Source organism: Macrobrachium nipponense, chromosome 8 (assembly GCF_015104395.2).
Source record: "Macrobrachium nipponense isolate FS-2020 chromosome 8, ASM1510439v2, whole genome shotgun sequence".
Taxonomy (NCBI): domain Eukaryota; kingdom Metazoa; phylum Arthropoda; class Malacostraca; order Decapoda; family Palaemonidae; genus Macrobrachium; species Macrobrachium nipponense.
The window spans coordinates 98802179-98828596 of record NC_087203.1 but is presented as its reverse complement, the minus strand read 5'-3'; the positions used below and the strand labels follow the sequence as shown (position 1 = coordinate 98828596).

General features: G+C 36.6%; 1 protein-coding gene across 2 annotated transcripts in view; it reads left to right on the top strand.

Moving 5' to 3' along the window:
* The window catches only part of LOC135222929 (chromatin assembly factor 1 subunit B-like), a 62455-nt gene that overhangs the window by 13380 nt on the left and 22657 nt on the right, over positions 1-26418 (top strand). For both annotated transcript variants that reach the window (XM_064261371.1, XM_064261373.1), the window contains exons 3-8: positions 34-166; positions 459-671; positions 854-950; positions 2713-2812; positions 8983-9143; positions 9597-9729. In XM_064261371.1, the coding sequence (XP_064117441.1) occupies positions 34-166; positions 459-671; positions 854-950; positions 2713-2812; positions 8983-9143; positions 9597-9729 (837 nt within the window). The remainder of the gene's footprint in view (positions 1-33; positions 167-458; positions 672-853; positions 951-2712; positions 2813-8982; positions 9144-9596; positions 9730-26418) is intronic.

Genomic DNA, 26418 nt, shown 5'->3' with positions numbered 1-26418 from the left:
TTTTATATTACTGATTCCATTGTGCTACCACAGATATGGCAGTTGAGGATATTGGATAATGGAGGGATTAGTGTGGAGATGCTGAGTGATCTTACACGACACAGCAGAGCTGTTAATGCTGTCCGGTTTTCCCCAGATGGAGAGCTTTTAGCTACTGCAGATGATGGTGAGTTGTTAGAAAATCTTCAGCCTTCCATATTTTAGCGTGAGTGAAATATTGATCTTATTTGTTCCATGTTAACTATTGTTAATGTTGGTCACTTGTTTGGGAAAGTCTGGATTTTCTACTCATTTTTTCCTCTGTTAGTTGAATTAGTAGTTATTGGTAAATTATGGGTGCAAAAAATTTTAGGAAGAGACACACGAAAGATACCCATTATGTAAGTTTAATGTTTTTTTATGGAACCTTCTTTTTATTTTGTTGCATTGAATATATATTTGCCATTAATCCTTTACAGAGGCAGCAATCATCTTGTGGAAGAAACAGGAATTAGTTGAAGGAGACATATTTACAGAGGATTCAGATAAGGAAAATAAAGAACTTTGGGTAATACACAAAATGCTTCGAGGTCATTTAGAAGATGTCTACGATATCGCTTGGTCTAAGTGTTGTCAGTATTTAGTTTCTGGTGCAGTGGACAATACTGCAATATTATGGGATGTTAGTAAAGGTAAGATTGTTATAATGATTTGGCATAATTTTATCATATATCATATTGGATTGCTTTGTTTTATGCAAGTTAACAAGCTTTAGCAAAACTTGTTATCGTGATGAAAGTTTAATTATTCCTTTTTAGAATTAAATGAATTAATTTTCATGTTTGCAAAGATTTAAACTACTCTCTTTTTCCAGGCAGACATATTTCAATTTTAAAAGAACACAAAGGTTTTGTACAAGGTGTTACATGGGATCCAGCCAACCAGTATATTGCCACTTTATGTTCTGACAGGTTAGTGTAATCAGCGTTGCTTTTATCTTTAGTCGTGTGGGCATTTTAAAGCCTTTGGCTTTATTAGTATATCTTGCACTTCATTGTAGGCAGCAATAGTATACCTTATTTAATGACATGATAAACAGGAAGAGGTTCATATCACTTGAATGCTTTGTAATTCTTTACAAATGAAAGATCATGTTAAAATATTTGTGATCTTACCTGTATTGGACACATTACATTTAGTCCCTGAATGTAGTGAATGGAATGAAAATTTTATCTAATAAATATTTATTATAATAATATGTGATCTTGAATATACTATATATTGTTTTATTACCATTTCTTTCAACAGTAAGATTCATCATAGTTGGTTTGGCCAGAATCTCATAAGATCAATTGTTGTCAAACCACCAAGGTCAGGCAAAGGGAGGGTTAAGTTACAAGAGCAAATGTATTTTTCTCATTATTAGAATAAGGAATGTAGTTAAAGACTGCCTTGGGATTTTGTAAGAGAGGACATTGCAAAATATCAAATTAAAATTGTGGGCAGTGTTGTATTTAAATTTTGCTGAAAATGCCATTTTAAAATATCAAGAGACCGTGACAGTACGTTGCTACTCGTGTTGCCAAATCTGCTTTTAACCAAAGGGGTGGGTAAGAAGGAAAACAATTATGGTTTTGTATTGATGACTTAAGCAAGCCCATTTCACTGAAGGACTTCTGTACTTTACAGTTATGGATGTTGACAAACCTTGGCAATAAGTACAATATAACAAGAAAGCCAAAGGAAAAACTTGAATTTTTAAAAGGTTGATAAGCTTTTCAGATAACTAAAATGATGTCAATAAGGTAAAAAAATATATTCCAAAATTATGAATTGACATAATTTAAAATTGTTTTTCCTTGAAGGATGGTGAGAGTTAACTGGGGATGGGTGAAATTTAAATTTGATTTAATTTTTACAAATATCGTCACACAGAATGATATGTTTCCCATGGAAGCTTTAAAGCTAAACCATTGTTTAAATGAAAGAGGAAATGAGAAAATACCCCAGAGGGTTATAACTGATCAAGGTCTGGGAAAAGGTACCCACAATTTGCAAATTACCCTTGAGAAACAGATGTGCCACTGGTATGAAGCAGTTTGCCTGTACTTTTGTCTGACTTTTGGTGGTTTGATTACTGATTATAGACAAAATCTAACTAGCTGATTAATTAAAAAATGTGTTTAAGTATCTTTTTAATCTTTATGGTATTTATTGCAGAAATGTTTTATCTGTATACATTGGCTAAGTATAATGGTTGGAATGCCAATGCAGTGTCATACAGAAATAGATTTCCACTGTTTGTACTGAAGGATTTTTAATTTATTTATTTATTTATTTTTTAGCTGTTGTGTTCAGCATTTTTTTATTTTAACATAGACGTGTGATTTGATTCTTCTCTAATACTTCTCCTGTTTAGTGGACTAGCATAATCAGAGGTCTTGGTGATTGTTATTATTTAGATAAGTTGTGAACATGGAAGAGCAGTTAGTTAAAACAACTGTAGATATGGAATCAGGAAAGCAAAAGACCAGTAGGAAGGCAGAAAATCATAGAAAAGAATATAAATGAGAATTGGATTATGTGGAAATTTTGGAAGAAGGTGGGTAAGCTAGAAGAATGGTGAGATCATATTACACTTTGGTTCTCAAAGAGTATATCTGACATAAAATCATAAATGATAAGGATCGAACTAAAAGTACTTATTTAGCTTGGTTTTTTCCCTCTCTTTAGGTGCTGTAGAATATACAGTTTTGGTACTAAGAAATTAAATTACAAAATTGACAAAGCCTCCTTACCAGTGGTGGATTCTGAGGGTAATATAACTGAAAAGGTAAGTACCACAATAATCATTCCAATTTTGTCTTGTCTACAAATTATTAAAAAGATTATTATACAATCCTTAAAATTGCACTTTCCAATCTGCATTATGAAACCAGAATTGTAGATGTATTGTTGATGGAAATTTATTTAAATAATATATTGTAATAGATTTGCTTTGTCTTTTGTGAAATAGAAATTTTAATTTTAAGACTAATTCAGAATGTCTAACAAGACTGTATGTCTGAAATCAGTGAGTTTAGGCTTGCAGTCTGATTTTTTGTCATTCAGTTGATTGAATTGAAGGTAATGCTGCCATTTTTTCAGAACACTTAAAGGTAAATCAGATATGTCTTATAGTTCAGAGAATTGATAGCATTTTTTTTATTTACAACTTACACTGGTTATTTTTAATCATGACATTTTTATGACATGGGAAGTGTCATCTTCGTTATAAATAGGTTTAAGCAGATTTCTTCATTATTATGTACTACTTTCTGAGGTAATAACTTTCATTATATGTATATATGACTTTTCCCCTCTCTCTTCAAAGTCAAATTTTATTTTAGCATAAAATGGTGGTAAATATGTAATGGTTCAGATAAAGATACATGCAGGAAAGTTGATATGAATACTCCATAAGAGTCATTGAAAGGAAAATGTTCTTATTACTTAAAATTCTAACATGGCAATTATTTTCCAAGAAAGTAGCCATTGGGCTAGTAAAATTAATTTTATTTTAGAAATAAATATGTTTAATGGTTTAATTTCAGAGGCTAAGGTGTTTTCAAATGTTTTTTTGATTATTGATGCTAGTTGTTTTGTGAAAAAGAAGGTACAATTCTCATAGCATATTGGCAAACATTTTAATTTTACCTTCAGTCAGCATGAAGTATGATTGAAGTCCATTTTTCAAGTTGTACTTGAAACTCTTAAGTTGGGAATTGGCGACCTTTATGAAGTGCAATCAGAGTGACATTTTTATAAATAGATGTCCACCACCGTTCCATATTAGAGAGAACAGAATTTTTGAGTCAATAAATTTATAAAATATGTTTGTACACCTTTGCACCATTATCAAAAAGTTATGCATATACTCTTGAACAATGTAAACATCATACAATAAAACATAGATGTAAAGGCCCACATTATGCATTTTGTACAGTTAGATCCAAATCTCCTTTTGGGGTAGGATTTTGAGCAATACTGTATCTTAATGAAATAAACCAGTTTTCATTACCCAATAAGGTATCAGTTTTCATAACAGAATTTTCTGCTGCTGTCACCATTTAGCATTATTGAAAATATGCTGCCACAGAAATTTGTAATTTCCAATGACTAGAAGTGTTATGAAGTCTTTCAGAATTGTTGGCTCAAAAAAATCCCTATATTCAACAAATTAAGTTATCATTCCACATACTATATGAATCCAGTATAAATTTTAAAATACATTGGTTCATTGCTCATAAGGCATTAAGGTAAATGAGGCTTTTGATAAGGCAGCCAAAGCTACAATCAGTATTACATACTAGATCAAATATGTGTGTTCATGTGGGTGGTTTTTTACTCTCCTAAACTTCTCATCCTTTTGTAAATTATATGAGTTGTGGAATAATGACACCTCTCTCATATTCAAACACTGCTAATTTGAGTCTTTAACCAATAGGTATTAGTACATATGCACACAGTGTGCTTGTATGTGTGTGTTCATGATTTTAAAAAAAGTGCAGTACAGGTACATTTTTTGAGGACTTTTTTTTATTTTTATTTTTTTTTTATTTTTTTTTTTTTGTCAGACTAACATTTCTTGATAGATTAAAGGGATTAATTTGTTTTGGAGGTATTTCAACGCAGTGTTAGTAAATATCTTCGGAAGCAAAAAAAATATGCTTTTGTAGTGGAAAAATCTCTGAACCAACAGTTTTGCACTTAGAGTAATTTGAAGGAATCTATTCCATTCTTCATGCATGTAATCAGTAAAATACATATTATAAACTACGTAATGTATTCAAAACACACATACATCATTGTCACTTTCCTATGAGCAAAATGTTTCTTGGACAAAATACAGCTGAAACCTGATTGGCTGGCTGGTTGCCATGGAGACCTGTTATCCAATGACTGCCCTCTACATCTGTTCTATTTATAGACACATGTCGTGATGGCACTAAATTTGAACGTTGCCGTGATTGTGATTATTTGATTGCTGATGGCAAAAATTACTCAGTAATTTGCTTTATATAATTATTTCTTCTTGAGAACAAGGAATTAACAATGATTTTAAGTTTATATGAAAAATCCCACACAGTACATATGTCGTAGTGATCAAATATACGGCATCAAACTGATGACAACATAGTAAAAATAAAGAACAACCCTCTATGTTGTCATCACTTTGCAGTTGGACATTTGATCATTACAACACTGTGGGATTTTTCATACCATTATATTAAACTTAATCCCGACAGACCAAAGAGTAAAGAAATGCAAACAAGTGGTGAAGGCCTTAGTGGGAAAACAGACACAGCCAGCAAGACAGTGGCAGGTGGTGCTGGGAATCCTAACCTCCCTGGAGAAGCTAGTACCACAAGGAAGGCTACACCTTCGGTCCCTACAATGGAGGATGAAGGAGTTTTGGTCACCAACAGTAGATCACCCGTACGAGCAAATTCCCTTGTCGGCAGAAGTGAGGAAAGACTTGCTGTGGTGGGTGAACGACGACAATCTGACAGTGGGTGTCCCCCTTCAACAATCCTCCCCAGACCTCTTGCTGTTCTCGGATGCGTTACTAGAAGGCTGGGGAGCCCATATGGAGGAGTTGATGGTGTCAGCAAAATGGAGTTGCAAGGACAGAGAACTCCATATATACGTGCTGGAGTTGAAAGCAGCTTTTCTGGCTCTATAGGAATTCAGGGAGAGAGTAAAGGGACACTCAGTGGTATTGATGTCAGACAACACCACAGTAGTAGCTTATATAAACAAGCAAGGAGGCCTAGTTTCTCGGCAGTTACATGTGATGACAGTTCAACTTCACCAGTGGGCTATAGAGGACCTGGTAGACATCAAGGCCAGGTATATTCCGGGAAAAAGAAACATAGTGGCCGACAAGTTGAGCCGCAGGGATCAGATTCTGGGAACGGAGTGGTCCCTGCACCAACAGGTAGTGGACAGGATGCTCATGTTGTGGGAAGGACCGATCATAGACCTATTCGCAACCAGGTACAACAAAAGTTGGAAGTGTATTGTTCAGTAGTCCCAGACGCAGAGGCAGTAGCAGAAGATGCACTACAACACCCCTGGGACAATCTGGACGTGTACGCATTTCCTCCATTTTGTCTAATCCGTCAGGTTCTGAACAGGGTAATGCGGTCTCAGAACCTCAAGATGACCCTGGTAGCCCCGTTATGGCCAAAAGCAGAGTGGTTTCCAGACCTACTGGAACTCCTAGTAGATGTGCCAAGAGAGTTACCTCCATGGAGCAACCTTCTGTGTCAGCCGCACGTGGAGAGGTACCACCAGTCGGTGAAGTCCCTATTGCTTCACGGGTGGAGACTGTCAAGTATCTCCTCCGAGCGCGAGGGTTTTCGCAGAAAGCAGCAACTCAGATGGCAGGTAATATCAGAAAATCATCTGCGACAGTATACCAAGGAAAGTGGTCAGCATATTGTGATTGGTGTCGTAGAGGGAACTTGTCTCCACTCGGTACCACTATTCAGCAGTTAGCAGACTTTCTGATATATCTCAGAACAGAAAAACATATGTCTGTATCTGCAGTGAAGGGGTACAGGGCGGCTCTAGCCTCAGTCTTACGAATGAAAGGAGTGGACATATCGTCTTCATGGGAGTTGGCCATGCTGATGAGGAGCTTTAAGAACAGTCATGCCCACCAAAGGAGCTAAAAGCCCCAGATTGGGATCTGACCAAGGTACTGAGTAGTCTGACAAAACCCCCCTACGAACCACTAAGGCAGTCCACGGATAGGAGCCTGACCCTGAAGACAGTCTTCTTATTGGCCCTGGCTTCAACCAAAAGGGTGGGGGAGCTACATGGCCTCTCATACCTCATAAAGCACTCGAGAGGTTGGAGATCAATGGTATTTGAGTTTGTCCCAGAATTCGTGGCCAAGACCCAAAATCCAACAATAGTAGACAGCAGATTCGACTCCTTTACCATACCTTCCTTGGCAGACTTTGTAGACAACGACAAAGCTGAGATGCTCCTGTGCCCCGTCAGGGCACTAAGGGAGTACTTAAAGAGAACAAGGCACCTCAGGCCGGGGTGCCGGAGGTTGTTCGTAAGTACAGGACGGAACAAGAAGGAAGTGTCCAGGAATACAATATCGTTTTGGCTAAGGGAGACGATCAGAGATGCTTATACGGCAGAAGACAGAGGGTCAGATAGCCAGGTGGGAGCTAGAGCTCATGACATCAGGGGCGTGAGTGCTTCCCTGGCATTTAAGAAGAACATGTCTGTGGATAGAATTCTGAAAGCTGGTGTGTGGAAATGCCAAACAACTTTCACCTCATTTTATTTGAAAGATGTTGCCCATAGATCCTTGGACACCTTTTTCTTGGGTCCAGTGGTGGCGGCCCAACAAGTGATATAGTTCATCCAGTGCCCCTGGCGGGTCAGTTTGCATCTAGTCTAAGATGAAGGTATGAAAGTAGAATGAATGGGATGACTGGTCTTTTTTCTTTACTACTTTCTTCCTACTCCTTTACCTACGGGCAATATGAAGGAGAGTACCGTCATGTGCTGGAATGGACTAGATGCAGGTGAGGTGGTCAGCCATACTGTGAAGCTATCTTAGGTGATGATATACTTTTCAGTAGCAACACACCCCTCTGGATAATAGGGAAAAGAGGGGTGAAGGTGGATCCAGTTGCAAGGGACAAGAGTAAACAGTAGAATGGTATCTACACCCAGTGGGAGAAAACCAATAGATCCGCTTATATCTTTGGTCCTAGGTTCATTGTCCATTCTCTTAGAATTTCCCTATATATTCGGAAATGGATAAGGTGGCAAACTCCCAGTCAGTTGTAGACTTACCTCTCTCCAATAGTAAGTCTATCCTAATGTTAAGACCGAAGGTTTGTTTCGTGTATGAACAAATACCAAATTTGTAACTAATTTGTATTTTTCATAACTAACAAACCTGAGGTCTTAACAGTTAAAGGCCCACCTCGAACCACCCCTCTAGCAGTCTAAACTGGGTTAGAAATATAACTGGTGGGTCACAGGTAGGCGTGGGCATTCTGGGTATACATGCCCCGTGACCTGGTATAGATGCCATTAGTCCCTGGATCTCACAAGTGTAATTTTAATTCTACCTGTTTCCAGCTTGGCGCTAGTAAATCCTAATGTTAAGACTTCAGGTTTGTTAGTTATGAAAAATACAAATTAGTTACAAATTTGGTATTTTAATTCTACCGGTTTCCAGCTTGGCGCTAGTAAATCCTAATGTTAAGACCTCAGGTTTGTCAGTTATGAAAAATACAAATTAGTTACAAATTTGTCATTTCAAGAAGAAATTATTTAAAAAAATTATTGAGTAATTTTAGCCATTAGTAGTCAAATCATGATCATGGTGATGTTCAAATATGTATATTTTTGTTTTTGTTGAAAATAATGATAGTGAACATAAGGTCTTAGTTTTCCCACTACATATTCTATTATTGATGATGTCATCTCATATTTGTTTAACAGTATAATGTAAATAATAAACTATAATGAGTAAATAATTATAATGAAAAAAAATGCTTGTGCAGATCCCCTAGTTCCAAAATCCGAAAAATTCAAATAAAAGTACGTACTAAATAACACCCAGTCACTCAGATCCAACTGTCAAAAGTAGTCTTAACTGCAGTGGTGGCTATCTTGAGATAGTTCAGTTTTGGTATTCTTGGCAGATACACTTTGCTGTGTTTAAAATATAATGAATGAGGGGAACAGTGTTGATATAAAGACCCAATTCTATGACGAAATGTTGAATTTTAAATATCAATGCTATTACATCTTTCTTTACTACAGAGACATTTTAAAGTTAAAATCATTGCAAAACTTCTAGATATTCCTCTTATCTGCAGGATTGATCCTAACCATTGCCAAACTCAGTTTGATTAGGATGTAATTTAATTTTTTACAAAATTTGAATTTGTGAGGTTTCATACTGGTTGTTTTCAGGTAACAAAGTTATTTTATGATGACACCTTGAAATCATTTTGCCGTCGCCTCTCTTTTTCACCTGATGGAGAAATATTGCTTGCACCATCTGGCATTGTAGAAGAGGATGATGGCAAGACTACCAATGTTACTTATGTTTTTTCAAGATATAATTTTGCAAAGTAAGTTTATATATATGTATTTGAAGTCCTGCCACAACTTGTCCATCTGTCTCTTATCTATGGATTTATGCAACTTAGTTCTTTCTCAGTTTTTGATAAAAAATAATACTTGCTTTCTTACATGTAAATTGTCACATTTTAATTGGTTGTAGTTTTTTTTCTTCTTTTTTTTTAACTATGAATTCATACGCTTCTTTTGCTTCCCATTTATTCTGGTAATCAGAAATCTTTTGATTGTTTGGTTTGGTAAAAGTCATATTTATCCACCACTATTCCTATTGTCTTTCATCTTTCAAGAGCCAAGTTTATATTTTTATTTTGTATTTTAGGTTCCTTGATATATTACTTCTCTCCTTTTTATTCTTGGCCCAGATAAAAGTATCAGAGTGTATTCCTTGAGGCATTATATAATAAAGTTGTAAGTATCATGAACTTAGCAAGATCCCCTTACAGACCTGTGCTGTATCTGCCAACAAAGGACAAGTATACTGTTGCTGTTAGATTTTCCCCAGTCCTCTATGAACTCAAGCCATTGAAGAAGGAAAAGTCCCAGGAAGAAATGGAAACTGAAGATCAAGATGAAAAGGTAAGTTGTGTTGAGTTTTTGAGTTGAAGCATTATTTGTGATGGTAGCCAGTGAAAAAAAAAGCATGAAAAGGAAAAATAAACAAGAAAAAAAACTGATGAGGACTACAAAGATGTGACATAACAGCAAACTAATATGCAGAGTTTACAGTTGAATAACTACAGATACTGTTCAGAAGGCATAGCAAATATAGATGAGAACAGGAGAAAACTAGTTAAGTTGGAGAAGAATGCAATTACATGATATAATGAATCTTGCACTGCAAATTTTACATTGGAGTGACACTGAGAATGTAACAATGTTCATGCAACTGTTCAGCTCAATAAATTAAATATATTCTTGAACTTACAAGGCTCTGGTTTGTACATACCTAGAAAAAATACAAAGTAGTTTTCAATTTTGTTAGATATTTTCATATACTTTCAGTTACTGGATTTAAGAGTAGAGAGAAAGCAAATGTAGGGACTGTGATACTCATACTCAGTATGGTTGAAAGGAAGCATTCATTTTACCTGCTATCACATTATGAACCTGCTTTTATTGCTGCTAGGCAAAAAGGTTGTAAAGTACATGGAAGTTTTTTGTACCTCATAATTATCTGAGATAAAGTATAACCATATATATAGTAAGGAATACATTATACAATAATGTAACTTAGATCATTACTATTTATTATTTAATTTATTATAATTGTGCTATGTTTGTTAATTTTTTATATGTATAATGTATTCTGTGTTTTAAATTTGTAATGTTTATATTTCTTTTCACAAGATTAAGAAGAACAAACCAAATTTTTCGGTGTTGTTCTTTCTCATCTTTTTGGGCTGATGCCACTCTGGCAAGTAATATGATGGTAGAGCAAATTATTGCACCCTTTTGGCTGCAATGTTTTCATGACCATCATTGTTCCTGCTTTTACCTTTTCTCAAAATTTGTGAAAATATGGTGTAGAGATTGTAAGTTCAAGGAAGGTCTTAAATCTATTTCTGCTTTTTTGTGTAGTGTTTTAAGGTGAAACTTGTTAATTTGAAGCATAATGTATATTATGTCACTTATTCTTCATTTTAGCTAGTTTTCACTTCTCCATTTTTAATTACAGTGTTACCTCGTTTGTCAAACTTTTTTTTTTTTATGTCGAAATTTCCGTTTTTCGAACAAAATTTTTGAGAAAATTTTGTATCATTTGTCGAACAAATACTTGTACTTCGAATTGACTGACTATCTAGTTTATACTTATATTCAATGGCCTACACTGGGTCTTACAAGTTAAACTGTATTAAATTTATTTTCTCATTTACAGTGTTCCCCCCGCATTCGCGGGGGATGTGTACCAGACACCCCCGTGAATAGTTAAAACCACCACTAAAAATGCTTATAACTGCCTATCTTGAAAGTTCAGATACCAAATGTATACCTTTAATAACATCCTACTTCAAATATACCTAAAATTACTAACCTATTACTGCATTAATCTTTGAGGTTATATTATTAATATCATATCAAAGTCATCTTAAACATTTTACCATTAAAAATATATACCTACAGCAAATAACACAGAGAGAGAGAGAGAGAGAGAGAGAGAGAGAGAGAGAGAGAGAGAGAGAGAGAGAGAGAGAGAGAGACCAATGAATGGCAACATCATATATCTGACCATCAAGAGTGAAATTATGAAGTATTTCTGAGACACAGAGAATAATAATGGCGAGAGAGAGAGAGAGAGAATAACTCCTAGACTCCGACTCCTTCCTCCCCTCCCCCAATTTGTATATCATTTACACTACAAAACAAATAAACATTCGTAAGAGGAGAGAATGTTATTGTTGCTGTTTAATCTCATTATACTTAATATTATTTGTAAACTATTACTGTATATTATTATTTTACCATAAAATGTAGCAATGTCCTTAAATATATACTTATACATACACTTCCAGCCCAAACAGAGGGCGAGAGTTACCACTAGGACATACCAGTATCTCATGTGGAGAGAGAGGAGGTGAGAGGGAGGAGAGAGAGGAGGAGAGGCGAGAGAGAGAGACGAGAGAGAGAGAGAGAGAAGAGAGAGAGAGAGAGAGAGAGAGAGAGAGAGAGAGGGGGGGGGGTTATCCTTATTTAAAAGAGTGAAATGGATAGATTATTGTACTTCTTTAAAATACTGTCACATATGAATTTTGAAATTAGTTATATTACTATTATTATTATGCAAAAATATTAATAAACATACACAGGTACCATAGAAATTCTCTCATCTCAGTAAAAGAGAGGGAGAGAGAGAGAATTTACATGATCCAAAGATGGCAACAAACACTCCCCCTCCTGACTTGACAGTTATTGGACCCCAGCCAACTCAGCTTAGCTAGCTGGAGTTCAAAGACAAGACGCGTGATAAAATGCATTTTCTTTCATTCTTACATAATTCTTTTTATTTATAAACTAAAATCTTGCTAATTCACTTTAGTATTTTCTTTAATGAATTTATATATTGCTGTTTACATTAATATTGATATTTGAAAATTAGTAAATCATCATCCAAAAAACATACATCTCTGAGAGAGAGAGAGAGAGAGAGAGAGAGAGAGAGAGAGATAGAGAGAGAGGAGAGAGAGAGAGGATGCGAGAGAGATGAGAGAGAGAGAGAGAGAGAGAGAGACGAGAGAGAGAGAGAGGAGAGAGATTATCGTAGTATTTGTAAAATAGTTTCACATGATTTTTGTAATTACAATTATTATTATTTATTTTTTTTTTTTTTGGGGGTGAGGGGGGTTATCACAGTCCTCCAATTCGACTGGGTGGTATTTATAGAGTGGGGTTCTGGGTTGCATCCTGCCTCCTTAGGAGTCCATCACTCTTCTTACTTACGCCGTTTCTAGGATCACACTCTTCTGCATGAGTCCTGGAGCTACTTTGGCCTCTAGTTTTTCCAGATTCCTTTTCAGGGACCTTGGGATCGGGCCTAGTGTTCTTATGATTATGGGTACAATTTCCATTGGCATATCCCATATCCTTCTTATTTCTATTTTCAGGTCTTGATACTTATCCATTTTTTCCCTTTCTTTCTCTTCAACTCTGGTGTCCCATGGTATTGCGACATCAGTGAGTGATACTTTCTTCTTGATTTTGTCAATCAACGTCGATTTCCATTCTCTCTTTTCCTCGTCGAGGAAAGAATGTAGTAGGGAGGTAGCTGTCCAAGTGACTACAATTCTCTACGTATTTTACCTTTGCGTCATATTACTATTAAGCGCTTGTATGGTTCAAGTTATATATGCATACCGTAGTTACCCCTACGGATGGCAACCGAGAGGACTATTATTCTAAATGCATTTAATCGGTACTCCCTGCAACCTTCCAGGAGTTTCCGGTTTCCCTTTTAGATATTTAAGGTATTGTTACGACAACAACTCAGCTTCTGTATTTAGCGAAATCTGTTTCGCTTAAATATACCTGCGTGAGTTTCTTTCTGCTCGATGATATTAACAAACCTATTCCTTCGTAGAATGGAATAGCTGGCAACTCAGGCAGAGTAGTGCGAGATGGCGAACGTAGACTGCTGTCACTGTAGACTAGCAGCTCAGTACCAGCTAGTTCTCTGCCATGCGCGGTCGGTTACGTCTCTCTCTCCTGCGGGATTGACTGACTAACCGTATCTCTGCCCCTCCTGATCCCAACTCCTTGACGAGGTGGGGGGCTTAGGGATCCACTGCAGAGAGAGTATGCCCCTTTACGCCTACACTCTGCTGTGGATCCAACTGAACATTGGGACCTTTAACTCCTTTACTCCTCCTCCTTATAAATTTTCCCCTTTCCCTTCTTCTTTCGTTGACGACCCTGGCATGGTATTGGACTATTGAATTGACTGCTCCTTTAACCTGATGGAGGGTGGAGTTGGACGGCATGCCACTCCACCCGTAAAATTCAAGTACCTGACGTGTTCGAGCGAGGGGAAAGTCTTATGTCAAACTTGGTCCCTAGTACTGGGTCGGATCTCGACGGACTGACGACGCCTTAAGTGCTGAGGATCAGGTGTATAACCAGGAAGTAACCTCTAGGGGTGGCCCATTAATGTGACATTCCACATCACTCTCGTATACATGTATGCATTATTAGGCCCTAATGTTGATGACCCCAGCACGGAATTAGACTTGGCTACCGGATTCGCTCAAGAAAATAAGCCCAACATAACAACGATGGCACCATATGAGCCATTAACAAGAAAAAATAAAAAAAGAAAAATGTATAAACCCGACCCAACATTAGTTCATTTTGACCATATTTTTGGGACAGATAATTGGTCCAGATTTCTTGTTCTCAAAACAGAGAGGAAAATTTCCTCCTATGTTTTAGAGAACAAATTATTAAGCTTATACCCAACTAGAGAAATGAGTTTCAGAGCACTGAAATTTAATGAATGGCTGATTGGAAGCCACAACAAAAGCTCAGTCAGAAACATTTCAGAATATTAAAGAAATTCAAGGGATAAATGTGACGGTGAAAAGCCATGACATGCTCAACTATATCCAAGGTACAGTTGTACTACCCCAAATTGAAAATGAGGAAGAATTACCAGAAAAGAATATTATATTAGAATCCCTAAAATTAAGATATGACAATATTCACGATCTGGAGTTATATCAAATTCCAAGTAAAAAAAAACCAAGAAGTCTCCATCAAAATAGCAAAAATCAAATTCACAGGCCATAATTTACCAGCAAAGATTAAAATACTTGGTCAAAACAGAGAAGTACGCCCTCACGTACCGAAACCACTGCAATGTAAAAAATGTTGTAAATTTGGTCACACATACAAGAAATGCCAAAATAAAGAAATATGTGCAGTGTGTGGTTCAGAAGACCATAGAACTGAGTGGAATTGCCCAAATATTAAATGTGCTAACTGTGGACTTGCTCACCATGCAAAGTCAAAAGAATGCCCATTCTATATGTACAATACAGAATTAAAGCTTTTGATGAGTAGAACTGGAATGGCAGCAAGAGAGGCTAAGCTTGAGTTAAAAGTTAGAGGGATACTTGACCCAAGCAGAAATCCATCATATAAAATTATGTTAAAAAATAAGGTTCCCCAAATATCTGAAGCTTGTTTAGAAAATAAGAATCTAATACCTGAAACCACAATAAAAAACAAGTATGCTGCTCTATCATCCTTAGATGATCATGATGCCAATACTTCATGTATAGAGACAGCACCTTCCAACGCAGACATTGCTGATGATTTCCCACCAGATCAGAGAGCAAGGGGAAAAAGGCGAGACCCTGGAAATGGGACCCCTCCGAAATAAAAAAAACTTGACAACAAAGAGGACTCCCACCCTCTAAAAAGTAATATAAATAGTATTGAAGTAGAAGCTGAAACATTAACCACCTCACAAACTAACGATTTCTCGGAAAATAACAACATTGTCCATATAACTCCATCACCCATAATAGGACAAAGAGGAAAATCCTTAACTCATCCTCAACCCCAACCAAGTAGCAGTATTCATCAACAAGCTGCTTCTGTTGAAATAGACTCCTCTCCCAGTCTCAGTAAAACAAACAAGACACTCCCAATCACTCAAAATAGAAATGCCTTATCCACTCATGATAAATTATGTGGATGTAATGAATGTTTCATTGTTCAGTTGAATACAATGAAACTTCCATCAACAAGCAGCCTCACTAATATGATTAATAATTTTATCAAATTCAAAACTAAAAACCAACAGGAAGATCTAGAAAAACACTCCAAAGATTGCATGTGTGTAGACCATCTTATTAAAACTCGCTCATCGAGTGCTAGAGGCATAGAACATTTATTGGAAAAAATAAAACAAAAACAAAAGTCTCAAGGAGCAATTACAAAGAGACTTAACATAAAGTCAAATATTAAGAAACCTGCAGCTTTACACGAGTATGCAACCACAAAAGTAAGAGGAAGTAATGTTCTGCTTGACAGAGGCCTTCCCCCACAATAACATTCAACGCTTATATTATTCAGTGGAACGTAAATGGTTTAAAAACACGATTACAAATAGGAGAAATTCAAAGATTATTAAAACAATATGAACCAATAGCAATATGCTTGCAACATACAAATGAAAATGTCTCGAGAATAGGCAATTATACATTAGCATCACATTCAGTTCCTGATATGAATACATTAGGAACAGCAATTTACGTCAATAACCGAATTACTTACGAAAATATATTGACTAATAGTTCTGAATTCCAACTATCTGGAATTAAACTTCATATTAACAACTCTACTTTTAATTTGTATAATATTTACAACCAACCTTCATGTAATTATGATTTACAAAATCTACCTCAAGTATTACCGAATATACGTGATGATTTTTTATTGGTTGGAGATTTTAATGCCCACAGCCCATTATGGGATTCCTTTTGTAATGAAACAGATTCACATGGTAACAAAATTGAGCATATGATTGACAATCATAATCTTAGCATTTTAAATGATGGAGATATTAGCACTTACTGTTCAAAATCCCATGGAAGTTTTTCATCCATAGACTTAAGTATTTGCTCACCTAATATAGTGGACAGATTTGATTGGAATGTTTTAGATGATCCATATACCAGTGATCATTTTCCAATTTTAATATCCTGTTTGGGACATACCCCAACACCAACTGTCCCACGATATAATGTAGATAAGGCAGACTGGGACCAGTATAAATTTAAAACCAGCCAGATCCATCCATTTACAGCAGTACAAGGTCATGATGAGACAGTAGATTGCTTCACAACTTTGTTAATTACAGCTGCTGACGAATCTATTCCTAAGTCAACTACTAATCCTAAGAAACACTCAGTACCCTGGTGGTCTGACACACTATCCCACCTGATACAAGAAAAACATATTATAGGTAGAAGATTAGAAACCCTGCATAATAGATTTAATGCCATAAGTAAAAGACCTCTAAATTTTGAGAGCACTGCCAAGAAACTTGTAGACATTACTATAGAAATCAGTCTACTAAAACCTCATTACAATCGGATCTCGGCAAGATTCAGAAAGGAAGCCATTAGAGGAAAAATAATGTCATGGCAAAAATATGTATCTAGCATATCTGATACAACCTCAATAAGTAAAGTCTGGGAAAAATTTAGGAAAATTAATGGATCTCATATGAGATCTCAGAGACATGCACTAATACATAATGGCCAACCAGTACATGATAGTACCGCAATTTCGAATATTTTAGGGCGTAACATCCAAGCAATAAGTAGTATAATCAATATAGATGATCACTTTCGAACCATTAAAGCCCGTGAAGAAGCTGTCCCATTGAATTTTGAAACATTAGAGGATATATATTATAACCAGATTTTCACAGAAGAGGAATTTGAATATGCTTTATCTAACTGTAACTCTTCTGCTCCAGGCCAAGACAACGTAAATTTTGAGATGATAAAAAACCTGGCTCTGTTAGCAAAAACATACTTATTGAAGCTTTACAATCATTTATGGGTAAATCACCTGTTCCCAAAAGCATGGAAACATGCTATAATCAAACCAGGGAAAGATCCAAGCAATCCAAATAACTATAGACCAATATCCCTGACAAGTTGCTCGTGCAAATTGCTAGAAAAAATGGTAAATTATAGACTAAATTGGTGCCTACGTAAGAATAAGACTCTGTCTTCAACTCAATTTGGCTCACAATCTGAAAGATCTACTTTAGATTCATTTTCCCAATCTTGAAAATTATATACGGAGAGGGTTTGAACGTAAGCAAATTACAGTTGCCATATTCTTTGATATCCAAAAAGCATATGATACGACCTGGAGATACTCAATTTTAAAGTCCTTACACGAAAATGGTTTTAGAGGGCACTTACCAATTTTTATCGAGAATTTTATCCATGAAAGAACTTTTCAAACACGAATAAATAATGTATATTCTGACTCCTTCAATTTAGATTGTGGAGTCCCTCAAGGGAGTGTTTTGAGTGGAACACTTTTTGCTCTAGCTATTAATAACATCGTAAAGCAGTTACCACAGGGAGCACAAAATAGCTTGTATGTAGATGACTTTGCTATATATTATTCCTCAAGCAGTCTTCGTCATCTACAAAGAATTCTTAATTAAGCTATCAAAAACATCCACAACTGGACTTTGTCAGTAGGCTTTAAGCTCTCTATAGAGAAAACCCAAGCAATTATGTTCTACAAAAATAGTAGATGGAAACAGAATCAAGACATAGATCTTAAATTAGGTGATAGCCTCATTCAGTTTAGTAATACTGTAAAATTTTTAGGCTTTGTGTTTGACGCTCATCTTAACTGGAAAGCACACATAGCCTTTGTAAAAAATAAATGTAATAGTGCCTTAAATTTGATAAGAAAATTGTCTCATACTACTTGGGGAGCTAAGAGACAAACCTTGCTTATGATATATAAGGCACTAGTTTTATCCAAAATAGATTATGGAAATCCAATTTACAGGTCAGCATCACAAAGTACCTTGAATTCCTTAGACTCTATCCACACTTGAGGCTTGAGACTTTGTAGTGGAGCCTTTAAATCTTCTCCAAACACTTCAGTATGTTGTGAAAGTGGCGAACCCCCATTATCCTTACATCGTGACCTTTAAAGATAACGTCCACTGATTCCCCCACAAAAAAACTATTTGCCATGCGAGATATATTTATTAGTAATCACGAACCACCTTTTCCAATAAGAGCTAATAGGTTATTGGAATCTATTAGTGTTAGAGTAAATATACTCCCACCCTCAAATTCTCCATCTCCATGGATGATGAAGAAAATCCAAGTATGTTCTAACCTTTATCATCTGTCAAAAAAGCAAGATTATACTTCAGATCGCTATAAACAGTATACATTAGAACACATTCGAAGTAAAGGACCACATAAAGCAATATACACTGATGGATCCAAATCTTCTGCAGGAGTTGGTTGTGCTGCAGTGTCATCATGCAAAATAAGTCAGAATTCATTGCCAATTGAAGCAACTGTCTTTACTGCTGAATTAACAGCAATTATATTGGCAATCAATCAGATAAAATTGTCAAATAATAAACTGAATACTAAATTTGTAATATATTCTGACTCAAGAAGCACAATTGAATCCCTCAAGAGTTATTCACATAAGAACCCTTTAGTAAAGGAAATTAAACAAATCATCAATAAATTATATTCACGTGGGGTTAACATTGAAATATGCTGGATTCCTGCCCATGTTGGAATCCAAGGTAATGAAAAGGCAGATGAAAAGGCCAAGTCTGGGATAAATTCACCAATTTTTGACAATAAATTGCCTGCTACAGATTATATAAACTCAGTGAAGCAGTGCATAAAAACAAAATGGCAAAATCTGTGGGATAGTGAAGCAGACACCAATAAATTAAAGTGCATCAAACAGAAAGTAGACTTGTGGAATACATCAGTACAAAATGAAAAACGAGCTGAAGTAATATTAACAAGATTACGAATAGGCCACACAAGACTAACTCACGAGTATTTAATGATAACTCCACAAAGGAACATCCCTCATTGCAATGTGTGCAATACAATTTTAACAGTCAAGCATATTTTATGTGAATGCCTAATTTTTAATAGAGAAAGAAATTTATATTTAGGCAATAAATCATTATCAGAAATACTATCAGAATCAGATAATTTTTCTTTATATAGAGTATTAATATTTTAAAAAAAGACTAATTTGATCAATAAGATTTAACACACACCGTTTTAAATAGATGACTTTTGTCATTTTTATCTATTTCAGTCTTTTATAAGTTCAATTCATATTTTTAATTCCAACCTCACATATCACTTAACAATCCCCTCATTTATCATTAATTTATTATAATTCACTAACTTCATTCCATACCATTCCATGTTTTAGACATAACATTTTATGAGCGTATTTTTTAAATAATTTCCTCCCGAATGATTTCGGGCCTGCACTGTAAGAGTCTGGTTAGACTCATTGGGCTGGTAAATCTTAACTTTATAATATGGAGGAGTTATGAAGTTCCATTTGACAACGTCTGTGTGTGAGAGAGAGAGAGAAAGAGACGAGAGAGAGGGAGAGAGAGAAAGAGAAGGAGAGAGAGAGAGAGGTGTAATTGCTGTATGGATGGTTAATGGCTGAATTGGTTGTTGGTAGGTTCTGGGCTGTCTGCTGGTCCTGTTGATTGTTAGAGTTCTGTGTTTTGAGTGTTTTTGAGTCAGTCTTAAGCGAGTCTTTGGTGAGAGCTGGTGACAGTAGTGTTGACAGCAGTTATTGGAGGAATTAAGTCAGTTGAGTTTTTGTGTGTTTTTTTGTTGTTGTTTAGTTCTTGCTAAGTTTGATGTTGTTTGCTTAGAATTGTTGTGCCTGTGTTGTTGTGATTTCTTGGTGTTGTTAGTGGGTGTGTGTGTTGCCTTTTTTGTGTTTTGTTGTTGTTTGTGCAGTGGTCTTTTGTTGTGTTTTGTTGTTATGTGTGAGGTTATGTTCCTTCTTTGGTTGTTGTGTTGTTAGGTTGTGGTTATGTTCCTTGGTTGGTTGCTGTGTTGTTGAGTTGTGGTTGTGTTCCGTGGTTGTTGTTGTGGTCCTTGGTTGTTGTTGTTGGTGTTGGGTTGTAGTCCGTGGTGTTGTTGTGTCGGGTTGTGGTTCTTGGTTGTTGTTGTTGGTGTTGTTGTTGTTTATATCTCTGTGACCTCGACCAGCGAACAGCACAGGATAGCCCTGAGTAACTGGATTGATTGGTAAGTACATGTGTTTTGTTTTTTCATTTGTTTTTGTATAGTGTTGGTAGGTACATGTGTTTTGTTTTGTATAGGTGTAGGTCAATTGTCCTGCTGTATTTGTTGTGTAATGAAGAAAGTGTGATTGAGGGGGGATTTTGGCAGCTGGACTGATTAGGTATATGTGGGGGGGATTCTGCAGCTTGTTTTTGAGCTTGTGATTCCGCCACAATAATAATAAACATATCTCTGCCCTACAATCACGGACTTTAGCCTCAGATTGAGGGGAATTCTAGCATGCATGAATGAACATCGCCTTCTCTTTGCGAGAATTTTTTCAACAGAGATATCTCTTAGACCTTTTCGGTTCTGTTTACCGCACTGTAACAGAATTCTGTACGAGTCTACCACGGCATAGCACTATAATAATGCACACCTGCTTAGGCAAAGCACAGCATTATTGGGGAAGGAAACATGCTCAGTGAGGGAATGGATGAGTCTGCTGGGGACCATTTCCTCGCTGGAGAAGTTTGTTTCCCTTAATAGACTGCAATTCAGACCTCTCCAGTTTTCCTACCGGAAAACTGAAATAACTTCGAAGATTTAGAAATGATTCTGAACATCTCTCAGTAGGTCAAGGATCACCTAAGGTGGTAGCGAGAGGGTGCCAGGCATCTGGAGACGGGTACAGATGTCCTGGCACATAATCTAAAAGAATTGGAAGCAATTCGGTTGGCTCTCCAGTTCTTCGAAGAACTAGTTTTTGGCCGAGTGGTCCAGATCAACTCGGACAATTCCACAGCTCTCGCATATCAAGAAGTATCGAGAAACACTCTCTTGGTCCCTGTTCGAGTTAACGAGAGAGAGCCTGTTATGAGCACAGGCACGGAACGTCACGATCCTCAAGAGGTTTGTTGCACGATTGCAAAACGTCTGTGCGTATGTTCTCGATTGACGGCAGCAGCTACTGACATCCGAGTGGACTCTTCGCTTAGAAGTATGTCGAGAGTTGTAGAGACTTTAGGGGCGTCCTTTGATACGTCTCTTTGCAGTGTTGAAGACGAAGAGGCTTCCTCTAGACTGCTCCCTTGTTCTCGATCCAGGAGCGGTAACAATAGACGCCATCCTATGGGATTGAACGGGGATGGATGTTTAGTCTTTTTTCCCCTATTCAAACTCTTAGGAGAACTAATAAAATAATTTCCGGCATCAGAGGGAGCGAGGATGACACTGATCGGCCCATGTTGGGCTTCGAGAGACTGGATTCACAGAGGTCACGTCCTTCCTAGCGTACTTTCCAAGGACCCTTCCCGAGAGAGTCGGTCTACTCTTAACAGCCCCACTTCGAGAGGTACCACAAAACCTCTCCGCTCGGAGTCTGACTGAGTTCAGACTATCGAGAAGTTGACCAGAACGAGAGGCTTTTCAAGACTAGTGGCAAGTGCGATTACCAAGGCAAAGAAGAGCTTCCTATCTTGCAGTGTACCAATCAGATTGGGCCGTTTCTGGAGATGGTGCAGGAAGAATGGCTTTTCCTCCACCTCGACCTCTGTGAATTAGATTGCTGTCTTCCCTGTCCGTCTGAGGAATGTGGATAAGGGCATTACCGACTATTAAAGAATACAGAAGTATGTTGTCAACGGCCTTTAGACTGTCGAACAACAAAGCTCTTCACGATTTTTGAGGTCTGTGGAAATCTCGAAACTGTCTAAATCGAAGCTTCCGGCATGGAACTTAACGTAGTCTGGAAGTTCCTGATGTTGAAGCATTTTGAACCTCGCCTTTCTGCAAACTTGAACCACGTGACCAGAAAGACTAATTTTCTAACCACTCTAGCTATGACAAAGAGGGTTAGTGAGGTTTAAGCCATCATCAGACATATTTGCTTTAGAGGACATAATGCGGTGTGTTCTCTAAGCCCTTCGTTCTTGTATAAGAATGAAAACCCGTCTAACCCTTGGCCCAGGAGCTCGGAGATCAGGGGAATGGCACAAATTATTGGGCAAGAGCCAAAGAGAGTCCTGTGCCCTGTCAGGGCTCTCAAGTTTTATCTAGATAAAACTAAAAAGAAAGTAGAGTTCCTTCGGACAATCTGCGGTGTTCCGTAAAAAGACCAGACTTGCCCATGTCAAAGAACGCCCTGGCGTCCTTTTAAGGAGCTCTTTCAAAGAGGCTCATTCGTCATGTTTGGACAAGGATTTTAAACCTTTTAAAGTAAATGCTCACAAGGTGAGGGCGCGGCCTCGGAGGCATTTCAACACAGCATGGCACTCAGTAACATCCTGAGTGCCGCGTTTTAGCGAAGCAACTCTGTGTTCGCTTCACACTACCTGCGGGATGTGAAGACGACATATGAGATCTGCTGCTCGCTAGGGCCATACGTGTCCGCAGACACAATCTTAGGGGCAAGAAGTACCACTCATCCTATCCTGTAGAAAATGGTTAGGAAGAGTTGAGTTGATATTTATTGTTGTTGGGTTGCCGCCACTGGCGGACTTCTCAATTCTTAAGCTTTAGTTAAACATCCTTAACTTTGGCTAGGTTGGTCAGGTGGTGATATATGTTATTTCTTAGCCCTCATAGTATGGTCAATATGGTCTAGTCACTTTGTGGTCACGCTCCCGTTGACGGATCATCTATAACTCACCAGCTATACAGCTATACCTTGCTGGAGACTCTAGTAAAGCAAAAGCCGACTTGGGTGACAGTAATCACGAAGTCAGCTATGCTAACAGGTGGAACCAAGATGTTAATCATCTGCATGCAATTTGTTTCCTAAAATCATTCTATTCTGTCCCTTCCCACCTCCAATGGTGGGATTCAGCAATATATATATCTGACAGGTAAGTTTCATGAACAAAATGATATTGTTATGATACAATAAAGTTTGTTCATACTTACCTGGCAGATATATATAATCAAGCACCCACCCACCTCCCCTCAGGGGACAGTGGCATTAGAAAATCTGAATAGAAAATGGGAATGGTTCCTGATACCCGCCTCCCAGCGGCAGGAATGGGTACTAACCACCTGGCTGACCACTGCGTGTGCCGGGAGTTTTGAAATTCTGTCGGACTTCGGAGAATACAGCTATATATATATCTGCGAGGTAAGTATGAACAAACTGTATTGTATCATAACAATATCATATTATCATATGAAAATATTAATAAACATATTATACATACGTGTACCATAAAAATCTCTTATCTCAGTGAGAGAGAGAGAGAGAGACCTGGAGTAGGAAAGGAAGATGCGTGAAGACTGGGATTTCCTTCATTCATGCATAATTTTTAAAATTTATAAACTAAAATCTTACTAATTCACTGTTGTATTTTCTTTATTGAAGTGATTGCTCTTTACATTAATATTAATATTTGAAAATTAGTAAATCATTTATCATACAAAAAGCATACATCTCTGTAAGAGAGAGAGAGAGAATAGTTAGTTATGTGATATCATATAATCTGATTAAACTTAGTAATACAGTATTGATCAATATTAATTTTTTAAAATTAGTAAATCATTTTTGTATCATAAAAATGTATTTAGGCATGAAAATAACATATAAATACACTAATTAGTGATTATTTATTGTAGGAAAATCCCGCAAATAGGTGAATTCACTGCAAATAATGGGTAGATATGGTCCAGAGAAAAATCCACTAATCAGCGAGTCCGCGAATACGGGGCCCCCACTGTACAATATATAGTTAATGATAACAATATTTGACTAAATAAATAAATGTATAAAGCATTCGATATAAATTTAGCTTTTGATATAACATTTAGCATAAAAGATGCATAAAATCGTACATAACTGTGGTGATGTCTTGCCCAGCTGACTTGAGACTGAACGAGGGAATGTTGATATGATGAGGAGAGAAGGAGAAGAGAGTTAAAATATACTGTATGTTTGTAAAAGCAATGACAATTCATATAAAAAGGGAATTTCCCAATAAATTTAACGTAATGATAAAATATGAAAACCATCAAATGCAATACAGGAAAAAGTCTTAATTGAGGTAGTGTTCGGTGCGCCGAGTGAGACTGTCTAGTTGAACAATATTAACAAAACAGTAAATGAAAGAATAAAGCTATTCACAATAGAATTTAGCACAAATGACTAACAAAATTATTTGTCATTGCGGTGATACACGGCTAACCTGATGTAGAGTGAGGGAACGTTTATATTTTTGAGGAATAATGAATGAATGATTTTAAGTTATTCTGCATTTTGGTATTGTTGAGGAGAGAAGAAACAGTAAAATCTTTACCATAGTATGTTCGTTAAAGCAGTACCAATTCACATAAAAATAAAATGTTATTTCACAATGAATTTAACATAATGATAAAATATGAAAACAATCAATTGCAATATAGAAAAAGTCTTAATTGAGCCGGTGTTCGGTGCGCCGAGTGAGACAGTCTAGTTGAACAATATTAACAAAACAGTAAATGAAAGAAAAAAGCTTTTCATATTAAAATTTAGCCCAAATGATTAACAAAATCATTCGTCATTGTGGTGATACACTGCTAACTTGAGGTAGAGAGAGGGAGCGTTTATATTTTTTAGGAATGCTGAATGAATGATTTTAAGTTATCGTGCGTTGTGGTATTGTTGAGGACAGAGCTGTAATGTACGGCTCTGGTTGAGGAGAGAAGAGACAGTAAAATCTTTACTATAATATGTACGTAAAAGCAGTCCAATTCACATAAAAAAAAATTATGTATTTCACAATAAATTTAACTTAGTGAAAAAATATGAAAACAAATGCAATACAGTAAAAAAAAGGAACTAAAAGCTTTCTCGAGTCAGTGTTTGGTGCGCTGAGAGAGAGAGAGAGAGAGAGAGAGAGAGAGAGAGAGAGAGAGAGAGAGAGAGAGAGAGAGAGAGAGAGAGAGAGAGAGAGAGAACGGCTTTGCTTCCCATTGACTTTTCAGCTGATCTGGGATGATTATTCGCCCATTACTTTCACTTACACTCGATTTGCCCAAATCACTTTTATTTTTGTTACGGTAAAATACCAGTCTAGTGACAATTGCTTTTTACTATTTTTTTTACTACTGTAAAAGTAACTCAGCTCTGTAATAAACAAACTGGCGCCGCTCTCAGCATCTGCATGCCTTCAATTGTTTGTTTAAGCGGCTTCCTTGTGAAAAGTTATTTTATTTCTCTTTCCTTTTCTTGCATTCTTGACTTATTACTTATTTGATTGCAAAATCCTTATGTTTGTTTTAAAATTCTGCCATTTGCCAACAGTAAGTTGATGTATTGTGGCATAATTAATCTCTTTGGTGCACTTAAGATCCAAGTGTAAACACGCTGATTACTCTCTCTCTCTCTCTCTCTCTCTCTCTCTCTCTCTCTCTCAGAAACACAATCGGGCACACACACACACACACACACTATCGGTTCCTTTGATTATCTTTGTACCTAATATGTGAATAAAATTGATTTTATTAACCTTTGCAACCAATTTGGTTTGCTTAAAAGGTTCCCGTCTCTCCTCCCTCCATCAACCAGCCGGCTGGTGCCATTTTTACCAAACAGTTTGTAAATCATACACAGAAAAATAAACTTTATAAAATTCTACATCTTATAACTTCCTGTTTCATTACATTACACTCTTAATTTAACTTTTGAATACATTAATAATAGAAAAAATGTGAAAAGGGGGACTTTTTGGGTTGGCTGGAACAAATTATCCTGATTCCCTTTATTTCTTATGGGGATATTTGTTTCATATTTCGAACAAATTGTACTTCAAACAGCCTTCTGGAACGGATTACGTTCAAAGTATGAGGTACTACTGTATTTTGCATTACTTTCTTTACAGTACCCTTTACTTAATTAGATATTGGTAGTGGAAATGAACAGTACTCACAGGTGGTAATCCAAAATATTTTTGCTGTAGGATGTTCTTGAAACAGCATGCTAAACTTGAAAATAAAAGCAGTAATAAGGTAGTAC